The sequence below is a fragment of the Esox lucius genome, chromosome 13 (assembly GCF_011004845.1).
Source record: "Esox lucius isolate fEsoLuc1 chromosome 13, fEsoLuc1.pri, whole genome shotgun sequence".
NCBI classification, from domain to species: domain Eukaryota; kingdom Metazoa; phylum Chordata; class Actinopteri; order Esociformes; family Esocidae; genus Esox; species Esox lucius.
In genome coordinates, this window is record NC_047581.1 from 3793514 (window position 1) to 3811938 (window position 18425).

At 44.0% G+C, this 18425-nt stretch overlaps 1 protein-coding gene and 2 long non-coding RNA genes across 4 annotated transcripts; 1 reads left to right on the forward strand and 2 right to left on the reverse strand.

Annotated features, from left to right (window-relative positions):
• Window positions 1-200: 200 nt before the first annotated feature.
• Window positions 201-4459, reverse strand: LOC109616517. 2 transcript variants are annotated; one of them, XR_002197662.1, is made up of 4 exons: window positions 4233-4459; window positions 1931-2080; window positions 1539-1653; window positions 201-1334 (listed from the first exon to the last, which is right to left on the reverse strand). It is a non-coding gene; the product is annotated as an uncharacterized LOC109616517 (long non-coding RNA). The 2 variants fall into 2 exon arrangements; XR_002197663.1 differs by lacking the exon at window positions 4233-4459 and adding an exon at window positions 3709-4219.
• Window positions 4460-6594: 2135 nt separating this feature from the next.
• Window positions 6595-9457, forward strand: LOC109616518. The gene is made up of 2 exons (XR_002197664.2): window positions 6595-6723; window positions 9070-9457. It is a non-coding gene; the product is annotated as an uncharacterized LOC109616518 (long non-coding RNA).
• Window positions 9458-9535: 78 nt separating this feature from the next.
• Window positions 9536-13798, reverse strand: LOC109616471. Its single transcript, XM_020052304.3, has 8 exons — window positions 13506-13798; window positions 12994-13403; window positions 12578-12858; window positions 11512-12316; window positions 11180-11389; window positions 10878-11041; window positions 10688-10792; window positions 9536-10580 (listed from the first exon to the last, which is right to left on the reverse strand). The coding sequence occupies exons 4-8, from the start codon at window positions 12152-12154 to the stop codon at window positions 9783-9785; spliced, it is 1920 nt and encodes a 639-aa protein (XP_019907863.3). The 5' UTR covers window positions 12155-12316; window positions 12578-12858; window positions 12994-13403; window positions 13506-13798; the 3' UTR covers window positions 9536-9782.
• Window positions 13799-18425: the final 4627 nt, after the last annotated feature.

The window sequence follows — 18425 nt, forward strand, 5'->3', positions numbered from 1 at the left end:
AGAAATACAAATGCAAAATGTCAAGAGTTGGTAACATGTTTATGACTTGAAATTAGAGTCCAGAAATGTCCTATACAAAGCACATCTACATTAAAAAAAAATCACAAATTTGTTTACATCCATGTGAGTGAATTTTGTGTTACAAAACTTTTTGTTCCAAACAAAATGTTTGTTCATTCATATTCCCTTTATCAAAAAATTAATCGAAGACGAAAATATTAATTGACAAAAACATGGTCTAGATAGTCTAGAAAATGTTCCTGTATAATCCTAGTATGTGTGTGTATAATGTCATTACATTTCTGAATCACACCTAACAAACAGCTCAGACTTACTTTCCTATCTCCAGTGTTTAATAAAGGATTGAGGGCTGAATAATTATGAATTGTCAGTGAGTCACCAGTTTCTTACACTTTTACTTGAAAATAATCCATTACTGTTAGTTCCAGCAGTATTGCATGGGTATGTGAAACATGGGGAATTGTTGATATGGAAATCATGGAGTACCTTAACATTGTTGGTTTGATTCAATGGTTGACTTCATCCTCTAAACAAGCATAAATAGTTAAACCAGCAATGAGACTGTCAATGCTTTGGGACTCCATTTGTACCTGCATCAAAGTGGGGTAAAATATAACTGTTGCCCATTACAGACATATCCTGCCTGAATAACATAACTAGTCAAATGAACTGGTACTTAGATAACCAGTACATCTACATATGTTGAGCTTATGTATATTATCTACACAAACTCTAAATCCAATCCTAATCAGTGATCACTTCACTAAAAGGAAAATGGATTGGATGCATGTTGAAGGTTATATTGTCAAAACCTGGCTCTTAGAAGGTGACAATCAAGGGATTCCACACATTGGAATTAAAGGAGTAACAAATGTTTATTAAAAAAGTAACAAAGTACAAAACTAAAAAGGAAAACTGACATGTAAAGTTTGAATGTAGACATACGAGTGGAGATGCCTGGATGACTGTAAAATGTCTAAGTGTGGAGGGGTGCACCTAATCAAAACCCAATCAACCAAATCACATAGCAACATGGTCCTTGTCAGGGGAGAGAGAGCCAGGACTGGGCACCAGAAACTTTTACCTTCTAGTTGGTCCCAAACCCAGGTGCAACCTGTCACCTTAATGACCCAATCAGCTCCACCTGTCCCAAATCGGCAAATAAAAACACAAACACAGGTGGAAGACAGAGAGCTTTGACTACTGATCTGGTTCAATTGAGAGGGGGCAGCATGTCCCAGGATGTGTTTTCTGGCAGTGCAGAAGGAGGGTATGGGATGGCACTCCCACAGCATAACGTGGGTCACCTGGAGCTAGGAAAGGAAAGTAGACTGAAATAAATTAAAGGGGTTGTTGAAAGGTGTTGTATAGATGTCAGTATATTGCCAGACATTGTAGTGGTTAGCATGTTGGGGCAGTAACCATGATAAGATTCTGTTACAAAATGTAGACGTGTATATAGTGCATATTCATATTTATGACTGACACATACTGGCTTTACACATTTCTCAAATCACCTTGTCTGCCATTCATAGGGTGATCTCCAGCACATAGTGTGTTTGAGGCCCTCTCCCGTGTTTCCTGGGTTCTATTCTGCTGGCTTGTGTAGACCTGCAGCTCTCCTCTGCCAGCCTGTCATTGAACGCACACACGCACAGAGAGAGAGTTCAGATATGTTTGGTAATGTATTTTAAAGTGACAGCAGATTGAAATAGGCATCTGCTGTCACTTTAAAATACATTACCAAACATATCTGAACGCTGCTTATGTGAAACTTGACATAAAAACCAATGATCGCTTTACTAAAAGTAACAGGAGGCCTGTTCAAACTACCCCTGATCATTTCAGTAAACAGAAGAGGGATGCATGCTTAAAGTATTGTGATGGAGCCTGTATTCTGACCAATGACCTGGTTCTGTCAGGTCCTGAATATGAAGACAGGGATGTGTTCATGGTGGGTTCTGGCAGTACAGATTGGGGGTGAGAGTTAGGGACACAGGCCCAGGGATGAAGAACACCAGTCTCCTTAACTCCAGCGCATTGTGCAAGTCATCTATAACTGGGAGGTAGACAAGATTCTTTAGAAGTATACATTTTGTATGGTGAATGTACACTACTTTGTCTCAATACTTATGGATGGAACTGCATTTCCTAGCTATAACACAGGTATTAGTTTTATTGCTACCAGCTCTCGTATTGCTACTGGTGTTATAGCAGTTCACACGAAAGATATCCAGCCTGCTTCTCTATGCCACCGACAATCTGGCTATAGTAGCTATTTAGCCAAACATTTATGATAGTGAAAATGTTTCTATTGTGCTGTCATTATTTATGTATATAATATAATATAAACCTTTATTTATATAGCACCTTTCATACAGGGAATGCAGCTCAAAGTGCTTTACATCAATAGAGGTCAATAAGCAGCAATAAAGAGCAATAAAAGCAAAACAGAGAGAATTAAAAAAAATATATATATATAATAATAAAAAGACATGAATAAAAACATAGAGCACATTTGCAGGCAGAGAAATTAAAAAATGTTTTGCGAAGAGCATAGATTACCGGTTTAGTTGAAGGCTAGAGTGAAAACATATGTTTTTAATAGCTTTTTAAATATGTTTATAGATGATGCCTCCTTTATATTTTCTGGTATTTTGTTCCACATCTTTGGGGCATAGGTAAAAAAGGCAGCATCACCGATTTTTTTATGAGTGGAATTTGGAACCTTTAGCAAGTTAGCAGTCGAGGATCTGAGGGCCCTTTGTGGAACATAGGTTTTTAGAGAGTCTGTAAAGTAGGCTGGTCCCAAGCTGTTTAGAGTTTTATAAACAAGCAATAGGACCTTGAAATCAATCCTGTGGGAGACTGGGAGCCAATGCAGTGATTTCAAAACTGGAGTAATGTGTTCTCGCCTCTTTGTTTTTGTTAAGAGTCTTGCTGCTGAGTTCTGGATGAGTTGAATCTTCTCTAAAGACTTTTTGGGGAGACCTGTAAGGATGGCATTGTAGTAGTCCAATCTGGTTGTAATAAATGCGTGAATTAGTTTCTCTGCATCTTTTTGGGTTATGAATGGTCTTACTTTAGCAATATTTCTAAGGTGAAAGTAAGAGGTTTTGGTCACCTTGTTCAGATGGGAGGTAAAGTGTAGGTCAGAATCTATGATAATACCTAGGCTCTTTACTTCAGGTTTGTAGCCAGTTAAAACATATGTTTCATCCACTGTCCTGTAGGTTCTCTTCAACCCCATTTGTGACTAACCTGATTAAGGTTTTCATCCAGCTAGTTACTAGAATCAGGTGTGCTAAATTAATTAGAGTTGGAGAAAACCTAGGACAGTAGATCTCCAGGAACAGGGCTGGGCAGCCCAGCTGAACAGTACACACTAATGCGACTTTGCAAAAATCAAAATGAATATTAAGTACAAATCACTGCATATAAACATGTAGTCGTATATAACGTTGAAACTGTTATATACGGCTACATGACAATTACTATCCATTCAGTAACGTTATAAGTTTTGGTTCAAATGGTAATGTAATTTACATGGCTAATCAATTAACTAATAAACGTAGTTAGGTAGCTATGCGCAACTATCAGTTAACATTAGTTGGCTACTTTAACATTATGACGTTACCTTGCTAAGATACATTTTTTGCTGGAAAAAAGTAATTATTCGGCACTCACGTGACCTTAAAGCTAGCTAGCCTGTTAGGAATCTGTCCATACGTTGGCTCTTCAGCTATTCAAGCCTAGGGCGACGTAAGCCAGGTAAAGTGTTGCACTCTATTAACATAAACAAACACTACGCGACCGCCCCTCCCCTTTCCCCGCCGACGTTTACTATGGTTGTTTTCCAATATTCGAAGTCAGAAACATAGAACAGCCCTGTGCGAGGCTGTAGCGAGGTGCTGAAACTGAACTTGTCTAAGAGCTGCACCTCTCCTTTCCTTCCGCCATAAAATACAGCTCATTTTCACATCACTGTGCCTAATACATTACAATTATAACTGTGGTCCTAGCAACATGATTAGCTAGGCCTTTCAGCTTGGCATATATACAAACTGAAGACGGATGGAGAATAATCAGAAAAGAGGAAGGAGTCCGTAACCCATGAGAGCGATGTGAGATATAGGCCTAGACACACCTAGATACTATACACAATGTACATAGCAAATGATAAGGAAGAGAATGAACCCTAGAACACTCACCACCGAGACCAACTCTGAGTCGGTGAACGTCCCAATCGGTAACGTGTCCCAAGGCATGTTCCAATAGCGACGCTGGCGAAAAAAATAAAATGGTCCACTCTGCAGAAAGTACCACTTCGACGCAACTCACAGTAGCTATACGAGAGCGGGAGAGCGAGAGATGGAGGGACAGCCCTTAGAAAGAACTAGTACATATCTCTCGGAAAGCAAAACACACGCTCAACCAGTCTCGGTCCTCACAGCCTGCAGAAGAGAGAACAAAACTGCCCAGGGAATCAACACAAGGTCGCTTAGCAACCACCCCTGAGGATTTACTTTGACAGCTAGACGGCTCTAACCCGCGGGAGTAGAGCTAGCTACATGGCTCGGAAAACGGCATTTAACACCAGATCGGAGTCAATGTTGTCGTGTGTTAGTTATAACCCTATTAACAGCGCAGACTGACCGCTGGGTGACAGCATGCAAAAACTGGCGTCTCCCAACAAAGTCAGAGCTAGAACAGGTGTCCCCATCTGAGAACGAAGCCACAGGACGATCGATAGGAACACGCCAATTGTTAAACATCAAGGGGTCGTGAAGCCTTAGTTATGTCTTAAAACGTATAGCAACATAACCCTACCAATGTTTGGTCACCTCACCGTTTTCAGGGAGCAGCGTCAGAACGCAGAATCCGTGATGACTGACGAGAACTGCGACACAGAAAACTTAAAAGCAGGTTGAGTGGACCAGTCGCCGTGTTCCCCTGCGTTGTTAAAGGGATGGGCTGGATATTAAGAGAACCAAGAGACGCAACCTTATGAGGCTGAGACCTAATAGAAATATGCCTTTTTGTGAAAATTTCAATACAAACATTCCACTTTATTACATTTACAAGAACATCAAACACGATTTGAGGCAGACGGTCTATTACAGTACATCCAAACGGTCTCCTCCGCCAGTCACTGCATGCGCCGTATGCCTTGCTCTCATGAAGCGGGATCGGTGCCGCAGCTGTCAAGACCCTAGGAGTTGGAATAGGGTGAACTCCCGTAGTAACAGCCGTCGGGGGTCTTTGGCGCCTGGCATCTGGCACGGCGCCTGGCACGGTATCTAGCAGAGGAGCCTGGCCTAGCCGCTGTCCTGGGGGATGGGGATGTCAGCTGGGCTGCTGGCTTCGCCAGAGGTAGGTGTCTGGAAAACTCCTGCCGGAGGAGGACCTCGGCCGCCGCATCTCCGAAGAGGCCGGTGGAGACGATAGGGGCGTTTAGGAAAGGGCGTTGGTCAGTCTTCTTGATCGAGGAAAGAGAGAGCCACAAGTGTCGTTGGGCGACGATGGAGTTCGCCATCACCCGGCCGGCACAGACCGCATGGACCTGGTTGAGGTGCAAAATAGCTCGAGCCATCCGGGAAATGTCCCCAATCTGAGAACCTGACAACGTAGAAACTCCCGTGGTGAGGTCTGATATGGCTGCAGCCAACAGAGCTACGTTGTTGGAGGCTGCCACTGCCTGCGCTCCCAACACGTAACTCTTATCTAACAGCTGTGCCGTGAAACGATCTTCAAATGTTGGCAGGGCGGGATTCATAGCCTGCAAACAACTCACCGAAGGGAGGAAGTGAGCCACCAGAGGCAGGTCAAGCCGAGGAGTACCCTGAACGATCGCTTCCATCCTCCCTACCACTTTTGTGAAAGGAAGATAAGACTTCGCCGGGGCCTTCAACACCAGGGGTCTCTGCCATGAATCCTCGGCGTACTTCGGTAGGTCAGGCAGGGACGGGGCCTCTCTATCCTCCTCCTTAGCCCTCTCAGCCCAAGATCCAAAGGCCATGAAATTGCGGGGCTCAGCAGGCGGGCGAGGAGGAAGGGAAATTCCCAGGCTCACCGCAGCTTTCTCAATGAGGATGGAAAACTCAGTCTTCAGAGATGGCAGACGTTGAGTGTGTGAGGAAAGGTCTGCCTCACACCTGCCACCTCGTCCCAAACCCTGGGCAGAGGGAAGGGAGAGGTAGGTCGGGCGTTCTAGGGGGTCCATCCGCCTGTCCTTGCGTTGTTGAGCAACCAGCTGGCTCATCTTGTGTTGACACGGCGATAGCAGAACCTCCGACAACAGAAATGTCTTGGGCAGAACAGTTCTTGTGCAGCTGAAGAAAAACTGAGGTTGATGTATTGTGTGGTGCTCATTTATATAGTGGCAGTTATATGTCGTGGAGCTCCGCCCCCTAGAGGGGCTTTAGCTCCTAGTGGTTCACCCTGGCCGCGTCTGCTGCCGTACTGAAAACTTATTCAAGATGCGTCAGCCAATCAGGACACGCCTGCCCCTATATATCACCTATGAGCCCAGAGAACGCCGTGTTACATTCACTCCTTCAGTGAAGCGTTTGGGTATGCAAATGCCGTGCTCCTCTCTCCCGCCGTTCGCGGGCTACCGAGCGTCCTGAGAGCTCACTTGGTGTTACAGACATAACCGTGGTGGCTTCTCAACCAGCTCGCTGTGACGGCATCAAACACCAGGTAACGTCATCGGCTCTCGCTCCCGTCTCGCTACCTGTTCCTTCTGATCACATCATTCCCGTCTGCACTTCTCGGCGTCTCCTAGACAACGCGTTCCCACTCAAGGTGCAACGTCCGCGTATGCAGATGCCGTGCTCCTAGGCGTAAGCTGTGCTTTTGTGCAGGCTCAGGCGGCGTCTCTGTGAATTCCTCATGCCCTAGTTTACCTTCATCGGTGGATAATAGAGACTCAGTGAACGCTCTCTCCTTCTCTATGCCTGCCCCGTTGGATATAAGCAGTGGCGCAAATGAGCGGCTTATCCCTCATTCTCGCCCTGCAGCTGGTAGGTTTTCTAATGTGTTTGCTTGTGCACGCTCTATTCCTTTCCCTAGGCAGTGTAAGGATAAGAGTTTTGTTAGTTCAGGGTAGTGAGTGTTTTCGGGGGGTTATAGGTATAACTTATCTCCCCTCTTTACCCGCCACCTCTAATAGACAAACTCCGGCTAGCGGTTTCGGAGGCGTCTCCTGTTCCGCTACCCGCCAGTCAGGAGCGTGTTCGCTCTCAGAGTCCTGCTCGGCAGTATTTTGTTTACATTCACTCGCCGTCAGGGAAACGTTTGCGTATGCAAATGCCGGTTTCCTCTCTCCCGCCACTCGCGGGTTTCCGAGCGTCCTGAGCTTCCAACCGTTGTTACTGACGTAACCGTGGTGGATTCTCATTCCGCTCGCTGTGACGAGACCAAACGCCAGGTAACGCAGCCGGCTTTCGCCTCCGTCTCGCTACCTGTCCTCCCTGATCATCCCAGTCCTGTCTGCCCCAGTCTTGTCTCCTTGGCAACGCGTCCCCGCTCAGGGTGCAACGTCCGCGTATGCAAATGCCGGGCTCCTCGCCGTTCGCGGGCTACCGAGCGTCCTGTGAGTTCACCTGTTGTTACCAAGCGTGCCGCACAAGCCCTGAAAAGTGAAGCCAAAACGTCTCGATCGCCCCCTGGGGAGTGGTCCCAGTATAGGTCATAAACCCCGCCTCCCCATGTTATTCAATGGGACGCGAGACCAACTAAACAATTAAATTACCCTTCAAATATCTTTTTTCCGAAGCTGGTTTCTGTCATTTACTGTAGTTTGTATCACGCTAATGTAAATTCAAGAGTTTGTTTTTAAAATAAGTTGGTTTTTAGTTAGTTTATTTAATGCTCTAAAAACGGTGGTGTGACGTTGTGATTGACAGCTATCTGAGCCGAGGAGCAACTGAAGCGCCAACAGGCTTTTTTCGCGATCTTCGGAGGACTAATGGAGATTGGTGCTTTAAATTTAATCTCTAAATTTCTATAATTTATATAATTTCACACGGACATAATGGGTTGTTCTGCAGTAGATTGTGCTAACCGATCTGGCATTTCAAATCGATCTTAGAATTTTTTTCTGTAAGTTAAATTTATAAGCTATTTAATTAGTAAATAAATGTAATGGGCTAGGCAACGTTAGCTAAAAGACAACAAGCCTCGTTAATAGCCATGTTAATAGCTAGCAGGTGATCGTTAGCTAGAAGTTACCAATTATTTTTGTATTAAGCCTATTCTAAATTAGGGTTAAACATTATGTAAGTTAGGCTATAACATATCGTATTTTAATGAGGTTGGAGTGGAACGGAGCAGACAGAGTTCACAGGAGCAGTACTCCACTTCCAAAACAGTGCAGCGTGTGCTTGCGATTGATTACGGTATGCGCATTCTGCGAGGGGGAGTGATGGCGGGGCACAGGGGTGGGGCCGTTGATTTTGGCTTTACTTCCTGCTCGCTACTGCGCATAACTACTAAGCAGAACTGGTCCCAAGATCGCTATCTGCCCAGACGCAAGTCCAAGATGTCAGCGCCATATCGGGACACTGGCGGCTTCAGTTTTCACCAATGGAAAAGAGCGAAGGGGCGTCGTCCATTTTTTTTACAGTCTATGGTTGTTACAGACGTAACCGTGGTGGCTCCTCATCCCACTCGCAATGAGGAGATCAAATGCCGGCCTACGCCGCTGGCTTTCGCCGCTGTCTCGCTACCTGCTCTTTCTGATAATCTCAGCCCTGTCTGTTCTACTCTGCATCTCTTTGGCAATGCATCCCCGTCAGAGTGCTACGTCTGCGTATGCTAACGCGCTCGGCTCTCGGTCGGTGGACCCGGGTTCGCCTCCCGAGGCGGAACTTGGCTTTCCTCCTGTTTCTTTCTCTCCCTGGCGCCAAAGCTGGGGAACAATAGTCTGTTAAGGGGTGGAAGAAAGGTGAAAATGAAAGAAAATGGAAGATGCCAGCAATGTGTGTTTTACTGACTGCCTTATTTATTCAGAATACCAAAAAAAATATTTTATGTCTTTGTCAGGACTCAAACCCGGGACCTTTGGATCCAGTCACTCTTCTGGCACTGGGAGTACCGCCTCCAGAAGTAAGAGAGTGCTAAGAATAGTGCTCTAAAGTGTTCCTCTTATTGATATGGTGAATTAAAGTTAAACTGAGTTTTAATAATGATTATGTTACCATGATTGTGATAGAAGTATGTTTTTATTAGTGTAAAAGTCCCTGGTAGTGAAGTAGAGGCTCCTGAAATAATTAATTTAAAGTTAATGCCCTTCATTGTACTTCTACCAAAATGTTTGCAATGAATGCACAGCTAAACTGTAGAGAGATTATAAGCAAGTATCAAACTGCATTGTGTACACCTGTGTATCCCTGTACATGTGACATGAATATAATAAATCCAACTTGATCCTGATGTTTTCTTCATTGCCATTTTGACTGAATAACATATGGAATAAGTAAGAGATAAAATGATAGAACAGCAAATAGTTAAAAGTGCCAAAATATGTTTATTAAAGACCTCACACACACATCCACCACACACGATTTTAAATATATTCTTGAGGACAAAAAAACATACACACGAGTGCAGAACGGATTTAACAAACTTTAACGAAGTAATTGGCTAATATACTATATAACAACTAAGTAACGGATGACACATTATATGAAATTATATTAAAGCTATATTAAAGATATTAATACACGCTATATTACAACTGAATTACATTTGAGGAACTATATAAAGAGAGCTATTTCCTCTTCCTTTCCACTGCTCTTTAGAGTCTCAGTGGCTGGGCAATATATTCGCCCCTTATACTGGCTGTGCCCAGTCTGGGCTGTGCGATGATGCCCACACTTCCTGCAAGTGTTAGCAGATGGAGCAGGACAGGCAGGGGTCAGTACGAGGAAACGATGGGCTAGGGGGATGGAATATAAAGTGGGGACAGGGGCAGGGCGGGGGTCATTGGGGGCTGGGCGGGGAGTGATGGGGACAGGATAGGAGGGAGCTCCAGGAAGGACAGGGGCTGCCGGAACAATGAATGGAAAAGTTGAAGCCTGGGGGAATAGCTGCCTCTGTGCTTCTAGTCTTGGTCGCACTGCCACTGGTGGCATGATCACAGTGGTGGACTGTCTCTTTGACTTTGCCTGCCCTGCAGTGCTCCTGGGCAGGGGATAAACTAATGTCTCTCCCTGGTGTTGGGGTGGAGCAACTGCTGGGCGGACATTGGCTGGGTCCAAAGGATCGGAAGCCACAGGGAGAAGACCAGGCAGGTTAATCCCCTGCAGTAGCAATGCAAGATCCTGCCTCTTCACCCTGCCGTTGTGCCACTGGATGAGGGTTGTCTGGTTCACCTCCACCAGCTGCAGGGTTGTCGCCTGCATTATGGCCCCCTTGGCCAGAACCAGCTGCCGTATTTTGCGGTAGTCCTGCAAAATGAGAGTCCATCTTGTTAGCATCCCGTTCCCCTTCTTCTTGGGACTCCTGTGGATGGAACAGAGCCGGACAAAGATGGCCTCCACAATGTTGCTGACCTATGAGGGAAAGGAAAACAATAATTCATAATATGAAGCATTGAAATGTTTAAATCTAGGCATGGGTTTGTTTACAATAATTTTAAATAACAAATAATGTTGCTGACCTGCTGGTTGTTTAGGGTCAACCTGATCTGGTTCCTCAGCTCCACCAAACACTCAGCCAGGCTATCCACACGATCCATGCCTGGCCTGTTGTGCTCATCCATGGCCTGAAACATTAATGTGACTTTAGTGCCGGATACATAAACAGGCTGTATCTTTATATTCTTATGTGTCATCCAGTAGACTACCAACTGTGGAGTCCAGTGTGAATTCCTCAAAGCCTTCATCTTCCTCCTCCTCCTCACCGTCCACGGCCAGGTCCTCCAGCAGATGGTCAGTCTCCTCTGTGTCGGGGTCCACACTCTGCAAAGGCTGCCCTGTCTGATGTAGCAGATAGTCCATGCCTATCAGCTCTCCTAGAAATAAGAGAAATACAATAAAATACAAATCAGCATGCACAGAAAGACATGGAAAATATGAACAGAGAATATGTTTCCAAAGAATCCTAATTCCAAGAACAAAATCCTTATTTTGCTTGATATAGGGTAACTTACCAGTGTACTTTGTAGGGGGGCGGAAAGAGGACACATATTTCCGGCCAAACACCTTCATGCTGTTTTCGTTCACACACTGAACCACGTCCCCAGCGTAGCTCAGCAGTGAGGAGGGTTTGGTGGAGAGGGATGCAGCAGCTCGGTCCTGATTCCACCTGTTCAGGCCTTCCAGGAGATACAGCTGGAAGTTCAGGCTGTTGGCACTGGTTCCTGAATAGGAATGTAAATCCATTTAGAAAATATATTGAATTAAGACCACTTGAATGTTATTTGGTCAAAAGCAATATCTGAATGAATCATTAATCAAAGTGATCGGTGTAACTGATCCCAACCTGGAATGAACCTGTTCAGGTGAAGGTGATAGGACTCCAGGGACGTGGAGCCTCGGGCACACCTGTACCGGGTCAAAACCACACCGTCCTTAGTGGTGGTGGTTCCCTTTTCCGTATAGAGAGGCACACCTGGCACGTCCTGGATGCACTTCACATGCCTCTGCTGAACGCGCCAGATGTGCTCCATCCTGACCCAGTCCAGGGGTGGCACCCCGAGCAGGTCTCTCCCCTTGTCCCCCATCAGCTCCTGCAGCAGGTGGTCAATGCAGCGCATGGTGGCTACCTCACCGCGGGTCCTCCTCCGGCAGTAGAGAGCCAGGTCATTCTTGGTGATGTGCCTGTCCACCATGTCATTGGTGCTAACAGGCACACCCTCCCGTCTGAGCTGCTCCCTCTGGGACTGACGCAAAAGAGCCACATCCCCGGCATCCCACTTAAAGATGCAGACTGACAGTCGGCTCATAAAAGTGGGGTACAGGGGATGTGCATCAGTGGTGCATCCTGCTGCCAGCCGCCGCATGAAATGCCAGATGTCCAGCCTGATGTAGAGGTCTGGCCACCCTCCGAACCTGCCCTGAAGCTTGCTCTGACCCTGCTCCACACAGCAGCCACAGTCCACGTACAGCAGCACTGGAGGGGCCATACCTGCCTGGCTCTAGCGACGCATGAGACCCGAGACCATCAGGTCCAGACAAGGTCCCTCCTGAGCAGTCAGGACGCTGATGAGTATCTGACCGGTCTCATTGCTCACAGAGCTCAGCCACAGAGCAGTCCCCCGTGCTGTCCCCGACAGCTTCCTTGTGATCTGAAATTACACAAAACATACAGCAAAACACTTATAAATGTTGAATATCTAAACACACAAAAATGCCCATCAACTTTAGTTGTCCAGTTCTATGAAATAAACTGATGTGACTGTATTGTAACAAACTAACATTGAGAAAGGATTATTTACCACTTGCAGTCCTACTCTCAGGCTGAGACAGTGTGTGCGCGCGTGTGTGTGTGTTTCATGAGAATCAGTAATGTTTTGAGAATCAGTATTTTTTTTTCAGCTGCTTATCACCTTCTTGGTGGAGTCCATTTTTAAAATGGACCCAAAGGTGGATGTAATCCTGGCCTTGATGTGAGCCATTTGCGTGATGATGTCCCGTCCATAAACAGACAGGAGCCATCGGCTGGTGGGGACATCAAGAGGCTCTGGGGGCTCCTGGTAGCACATTCCCCAAAATAGTCAGCCAGGCGGTCCAACCACTCCTCACTGTGGTTCTCCCTCAGCTGCTTGACAAGACGGGTTGGGCTGTTCCCTCTCTTAGCATACAGATGACCCGTATATCACATGCATACCTTTATGAAAAAAACAAAGACTGTTTTCACGTATTTGTTCAAATGTTGTCAAAGACCTGCATACCAGAGTAAACATCATTATTTCACACATAATGTAATTACAACATTAAAGAAGATGTGTGGATAAAAGCTCACTTGCGCGTCAAGATCAGCCGGAACTTCCTCTGGCGAGGCAGGTCGAGCTGGTCCAGGACAGTCTGTCTGGTGGCCAGATGGTGCAGGCAACACAGTGCACCTGAGTGTCTCCGTCACCATCAGGTAGTACCTGTCGATGTCCAGGACTTTGCGTGCCCTCTTGTGGACACCATATCCCGTCAGCTGCTTCCCACAGGTGGGACAGATCACCCTCACCTTCCACAGGTGGTAGGGCTTCCACGCCAGGAGCCGGTGAGTAAAAAAGCGGTCTGGCGCAGCTTGCCAGCATGGAACAAAGTAGAAGCAATCCACTGCTGATCTTGAACAGGGATTGTCTTCATCATTTCCACAGGCAGCCAGAATGGAGAAGGGCCAGGAGCAGGGCCAGGAGCTATGAGCTCATGCTCATCCTAATTCAAAACAAGAATCAATAAATATGAAAACTCATATTATCATTGCAACATTACCTTCATATCATTCTAAAAGGAGATATCAAAATGCAGAGCACTTACAATAGCCTGGGAGAAGGCACCAGCGGCGGAGGTCCTCACAGAGGCCCTTGCAGGGCTGGAAGGGGGCTGGGAGAAAGGGGAGGTGGTCCTCACAGAGGCCGTAGCAGGGCTGGAAGGGGGCTGGGAGAAAGGGGAGGTGGTCCTCACAGAGGCCCTTGCAGGGCTGGAAGGATGGCCATCATAGAGGCGTGTCTCCATGAGGGACTTGGTATAGTGAAGCGTGAGGACACGCTCCCCCGCTTGGCGGGGGTAGTGTAGCGACCTTGGTAGTGTGCCTGCCTTGAGACACTGCCCCACCATACGCTACAGTATTATAGAAAATACATTACAAAATGTATTTTGAAGCCCATATTAAAATGCATTTTTCAGGTCCTGTGAAAGTAAAAAGATTAAATGTAATTACCGACGTATTGATTATATCACATTTAGGTGTTGAAACAAATTTTATAGATTATACATTACCAAAATACATTTAATCTTAGTCACAAATATAGTCTAATGTACTAAGATAAACTTGGTAATACCACTACTTGCCTTTCCTATCAACCTAATCCTGTTTGGAGTTGTGGTTAGCGCACCTGACTGTGGAACATAAGGTTGTCGACTCCTGTGTCGTTACACCTTGTTTCGCGCTAACATTGTCCATCATCTCGCTAATTTTTTCCATCACGTGACGTGCGCTACACGTATTAGGATTCACCAAATCATCCTTGGAAAAGTTTATCAGAGGCCTGTGTGGCAGCTGTAACTGTTTCTCTGAATTCTTTTAATAATTTGTTATGTTTTTTATTTCTGTTCTATATATTTTGGTGAATATTTTTGTATAGCTGTGTTTTCTTGTGTTCTATCCAGGGCTCTGCTGACTTCCCAGTAGAAATTAAAGTTAAATGTAAAAAAATCTATCCTGAAAGTTTTCTTTTCTTACAGTTTAAACGTTTTGTCACACTATGCTCTTAACTTTGGATGGATTATACATTTTCCATACAACTGTTGGTATTAACTATTACAATTAATTGGATGAACTCAATTAAATTCTGGGCAGACTTTCCATCCAATAAATGTATGTAACCCCAACTCATTTAGATCAAATACAGCTAAAATGAAATAATTACATTGACCAAGTGAAATTGATTCACCTTCGTCCAACTCATTTTAATCAAATGCAGCTAAAATGAAATAAAGGCATTGACTTAGTAAAAATGATTTGAATTTGTCCAACACAATTTTATGTAATTGGTTAGAAATGTAATAAGGCAAACATATTTAAATTTGATCAAAACCTGGTTGGTGTTTTTTTTTTGTTGTTGAAAATGTGTATACAACTCATCACACTGGGCAGAAAATGAAAGCAACAAAAACTATCTATACAGTTCCAATTACACTACTGTTTTTAATGTCAGAACAAGGAAAACATCAATATTTTGTTGAAAAAACAAAAAAACGACTAAAAAGATATAATAAGGAAATGAAATAAAGGTAAACTAAATAAGGACAATGTGCTTTGTATCCTGGTGTTTACCTCTTATGAAAACAACTTGATTTTTAGCTGCTGTATCTTTGCATTTCTTATGACCTTCTGGAAAAGGTACTTGAGCTTGTCTGGAAAGCTTAGATCAAGGGCATAAATGAGCCCAAACAGCATTATGAACCCCATGATGACATTGCCAACATGGCTCAGGAATTTGACGCCTTCAATCACAATTCCCACGTCCTCTGCCTCCCCATCTCTTCGGATCAGGTAATTCCCCATGACTGTGACTGTGATGTCCCTCTCTGCATCCTCAGTGGCAGTAGCCTGAACAACAACACAAACACAGAACACTTGTGTTAAGTAAAATGCTGACCACCAGAAACAGAGAACTAAAATATAAATAAGCATTTTTAGATCATCAACTTTAGTTTACAGAAGCAGATTAGATGCTCATTCCATCAGTTATTGCGGTCAAAATCAGAAATCTCTTGCCCCGAAACCTTTGGCTGAAAAGTTATAGTTCCACCACAGGAACTATACCCAGAAACCAGGAACTTTCCCAGGAACTCTCTGCGTTTCCACCGCAGGAACCAGGGTCTAGAATCAGGAACTGCATTTTACCCCCAAAACAGTCCCTCCTCGGTAGGGAGGACTCGCCCTGAGTACCGGAAATTTTGGGGTGGTGCTTGCAGTACTGAACATTTCTGATTGGTCCAGTAGTAGTAGAGTTTACTCACAGTTTTCAACCACCATTTTTAAATGTCCTCAGCGGAGTAAATTTACAGGAGTTATTAAAGGAGTTTATTTTGCGTACCAAAAAATGTGTAACATTATGGAGAGAAAATCGAGCAACACATGGACCGACGACGAAGTCCAGGCCTAATTGAATGTTTATACTGATGACCAAATCCAGTGAGAATTCAAAATGGCGATTCGTAATGATAAGGTGTACACGAAAATATCCTACAAGTTAGGTGAGCTGAACATTATTCACACCGAGCAACAGTGCCAAGAGAAATTTAAAAAATGAAAACAAGATTACAAGAAGATTGAGGATCACACCCATATGTATTTTATTTCATTTTAAATATATTTTTGAATACATTTGGAAAATATATTTCTGAACACATTTAGAAAATATATTCCTGAATACATTTGGTAAATATATGTCAAAATGTTTGAAATTGGCCGCTTAAATATATTTATAAAAAATGTATTTAATGCATATCTAAAAATATGGCAGCATCGGCTTGTACCAGGAACCTTATGCTTCACAGTCAGGTGCACTAACCACTACTCAAAACAGGATTATATCATTAAAGGTTGCAAGTAGTTCTCTTACCAAGTTTGTCTTAGCATGTAAGACTATATTTGTGACTGTAAGAGGAAATGTATATCTATAACATGTGTTTCACCTAAATGTGATATAATAAATACGTCTGTAATTACATTTCAATATTTTTACTTTCACAGGATCTGAAAAATTTTAATATGGGCTTCAAAATATATTTTGTAATATATTTCCTATAATACATTACAATTGTAATGAGAGCATTGTTGATGGTGAAATACATTTGGACAGAACTCAAATGTATTTACACATTTTCAAATACATTTTGGAATAAAATCTGAAATACACTCACCTAAAGGATTATTAGGAACACCTGTTCAATTTCTCATCAATGCAATTATCTAATCAATCAATCACATGGCAGTTGCTTCAATGGATTTAGGGGTGTGGTCCTGGTCAAGACAATCTCCTGAACTCCAAACTGTCAGAATGGGAAAGAAAGGTGATTTAAGCAATTTTGAGCGTGGCATGGTTGTTGGTACCAGACGGGCCGGTCTGAGTATTTCACAATCTGCTCAGTTACTGGGATTTTCACGCGCAACTATTTCTAGGGTTTACAAAGAATGGTGTGAAAAGGGAGAAACATCCAGTATGCGGCAGTCCTGTGGGCGAAAATGCCTTGTTGATGCTAGAGGTCAGAGGAGAATGGGCCGACTGATTCAAGCTGATAGAAGAGCAACTTTGACTGAAATAACCACTTGTTACAACCGAGGTATGCAGCAAAGCATTTGTGAAGCCACAACATGCACAACCTTGAGGCGGATGGGCTACAACAGCAGAAGACCCCACCGGGTACCACTCATCTCCACTACAAATAGGTACAATTTGCACAAGCTCACCAAAATTGGACAGTTGAAGACTGGAAGAATGTTGCCTGGTCTGATGAGTCTCAATTTCTGTTGAGACATTCAGATGGTAGAGTCAGAATTTGGCGTAAACAGAATGAGAACATGGATCCATCATGCCTTGTTACCACTGTGCAGGCAGGCTGGTGGTGATGGTGTAATGGTGTGGGGGATGTTTTCTTGGCACACTTTAGGCCCCTTAGTGCCAATTGGGCATCGTTTAAATGCCACGGCCTACCTGAGCATTGTTTCTGACCATGTCCATCCCTTTATGACCACCATGTACCCATCCTCTGATGGCTACTTCCAGCAAGATAATGCACCATGTCACAAAGCTCGAATCATTTCAAATTGGTTTCTTGAACATGACAATGAGTTCATTGTACTGAAATGGCCCCCACAGTCACCAGATCTCAACCCAATAGAGCATCTTTGGGATGTGGTGGAACGGGAGCTTCGTGCCCTGGATGTGCATCCCACAAATCTCCATCAACTGCAGCATGCTATCCTATCAATATGGGCCAACATTTCTAAAGAATGCTTTCAGCACCTTGTTGAATCAATGCCACGTAGAATTAAGGCAGTTCTGAAGGCGAAAGGGGGTCAAACACAGTATTAGTATGGTTTTCCTAATAATCCTTTAGGTGAGTGTATATTTTAATAGCTTAAATGTATTTTGAATAAAGCTAAATGTATTTATACATTTTTAAATACATTTCGGAATAAAAGGTGAAATACATTTTGATATGTGAAATTGATTTTGAATTAAGTTAAATGTATTCGACATATATCCATCATATATTCAACATATATTTTGCATTGCAAAAATATATTTATTTTCCATATGGGAACAGAAGCGGTTCTGACTGGCGGAGCAAATAGTTTGACCGTCGACATGCGTTGCTGGGTCAAAGCTTGGCCTTCTATGGCACTGCAGCAACGATTGACTCGCCTGCTGCGTTGTTGGAAGCCATGGTGGAAGACACAGAAACTGGATAACCAGTCGGTTTAATGTAAATCACAATGTTTTACATGATGCATGTTAAATGCTATAATGTTATGTTTTGGAAAAGTCAGGATATTTGTATACTACATTTTATTGTGTCATGCTATTGTTCCTCTAGACAAAAACATCAATGATGTTAGCCTAGCTAACGTCTCCTATTATCGGCCACTCCCTATTTGATACAGTAATGTATGGAGGTTAAATACATTTTAGTTGCAATTCCTGAACTTCGACTGCATCAGACCAG

What these genes read in the sequence shown, in the direction of transcription:
- LOC109616471 (XM_020052304.3), bottom strand. Translation starts at nt 12,154, where the DNA reads ATGGCCCCTCCAGTGCTGCTGTACGTGGACTGTGGCTGCTGTGTGGAG. An exon ending in AATTCACACTGGACTCCACA is followed by an intron (nt 10,793 to 10,877) that starts GTTGGTAGTCTA and finishes TTAATGTTTCAG; the next exon opens with GCCATGGATGAGCACAACAG. An exon ending in TGACCCTAAACAACCAGCAG is followed by an intron (nt 10,581 to 10,687) that starts GTCAGCAACATT and finishes TTTCCCTCATAG; the next exon opens with GTCAGCAACATTGTGGAGGC.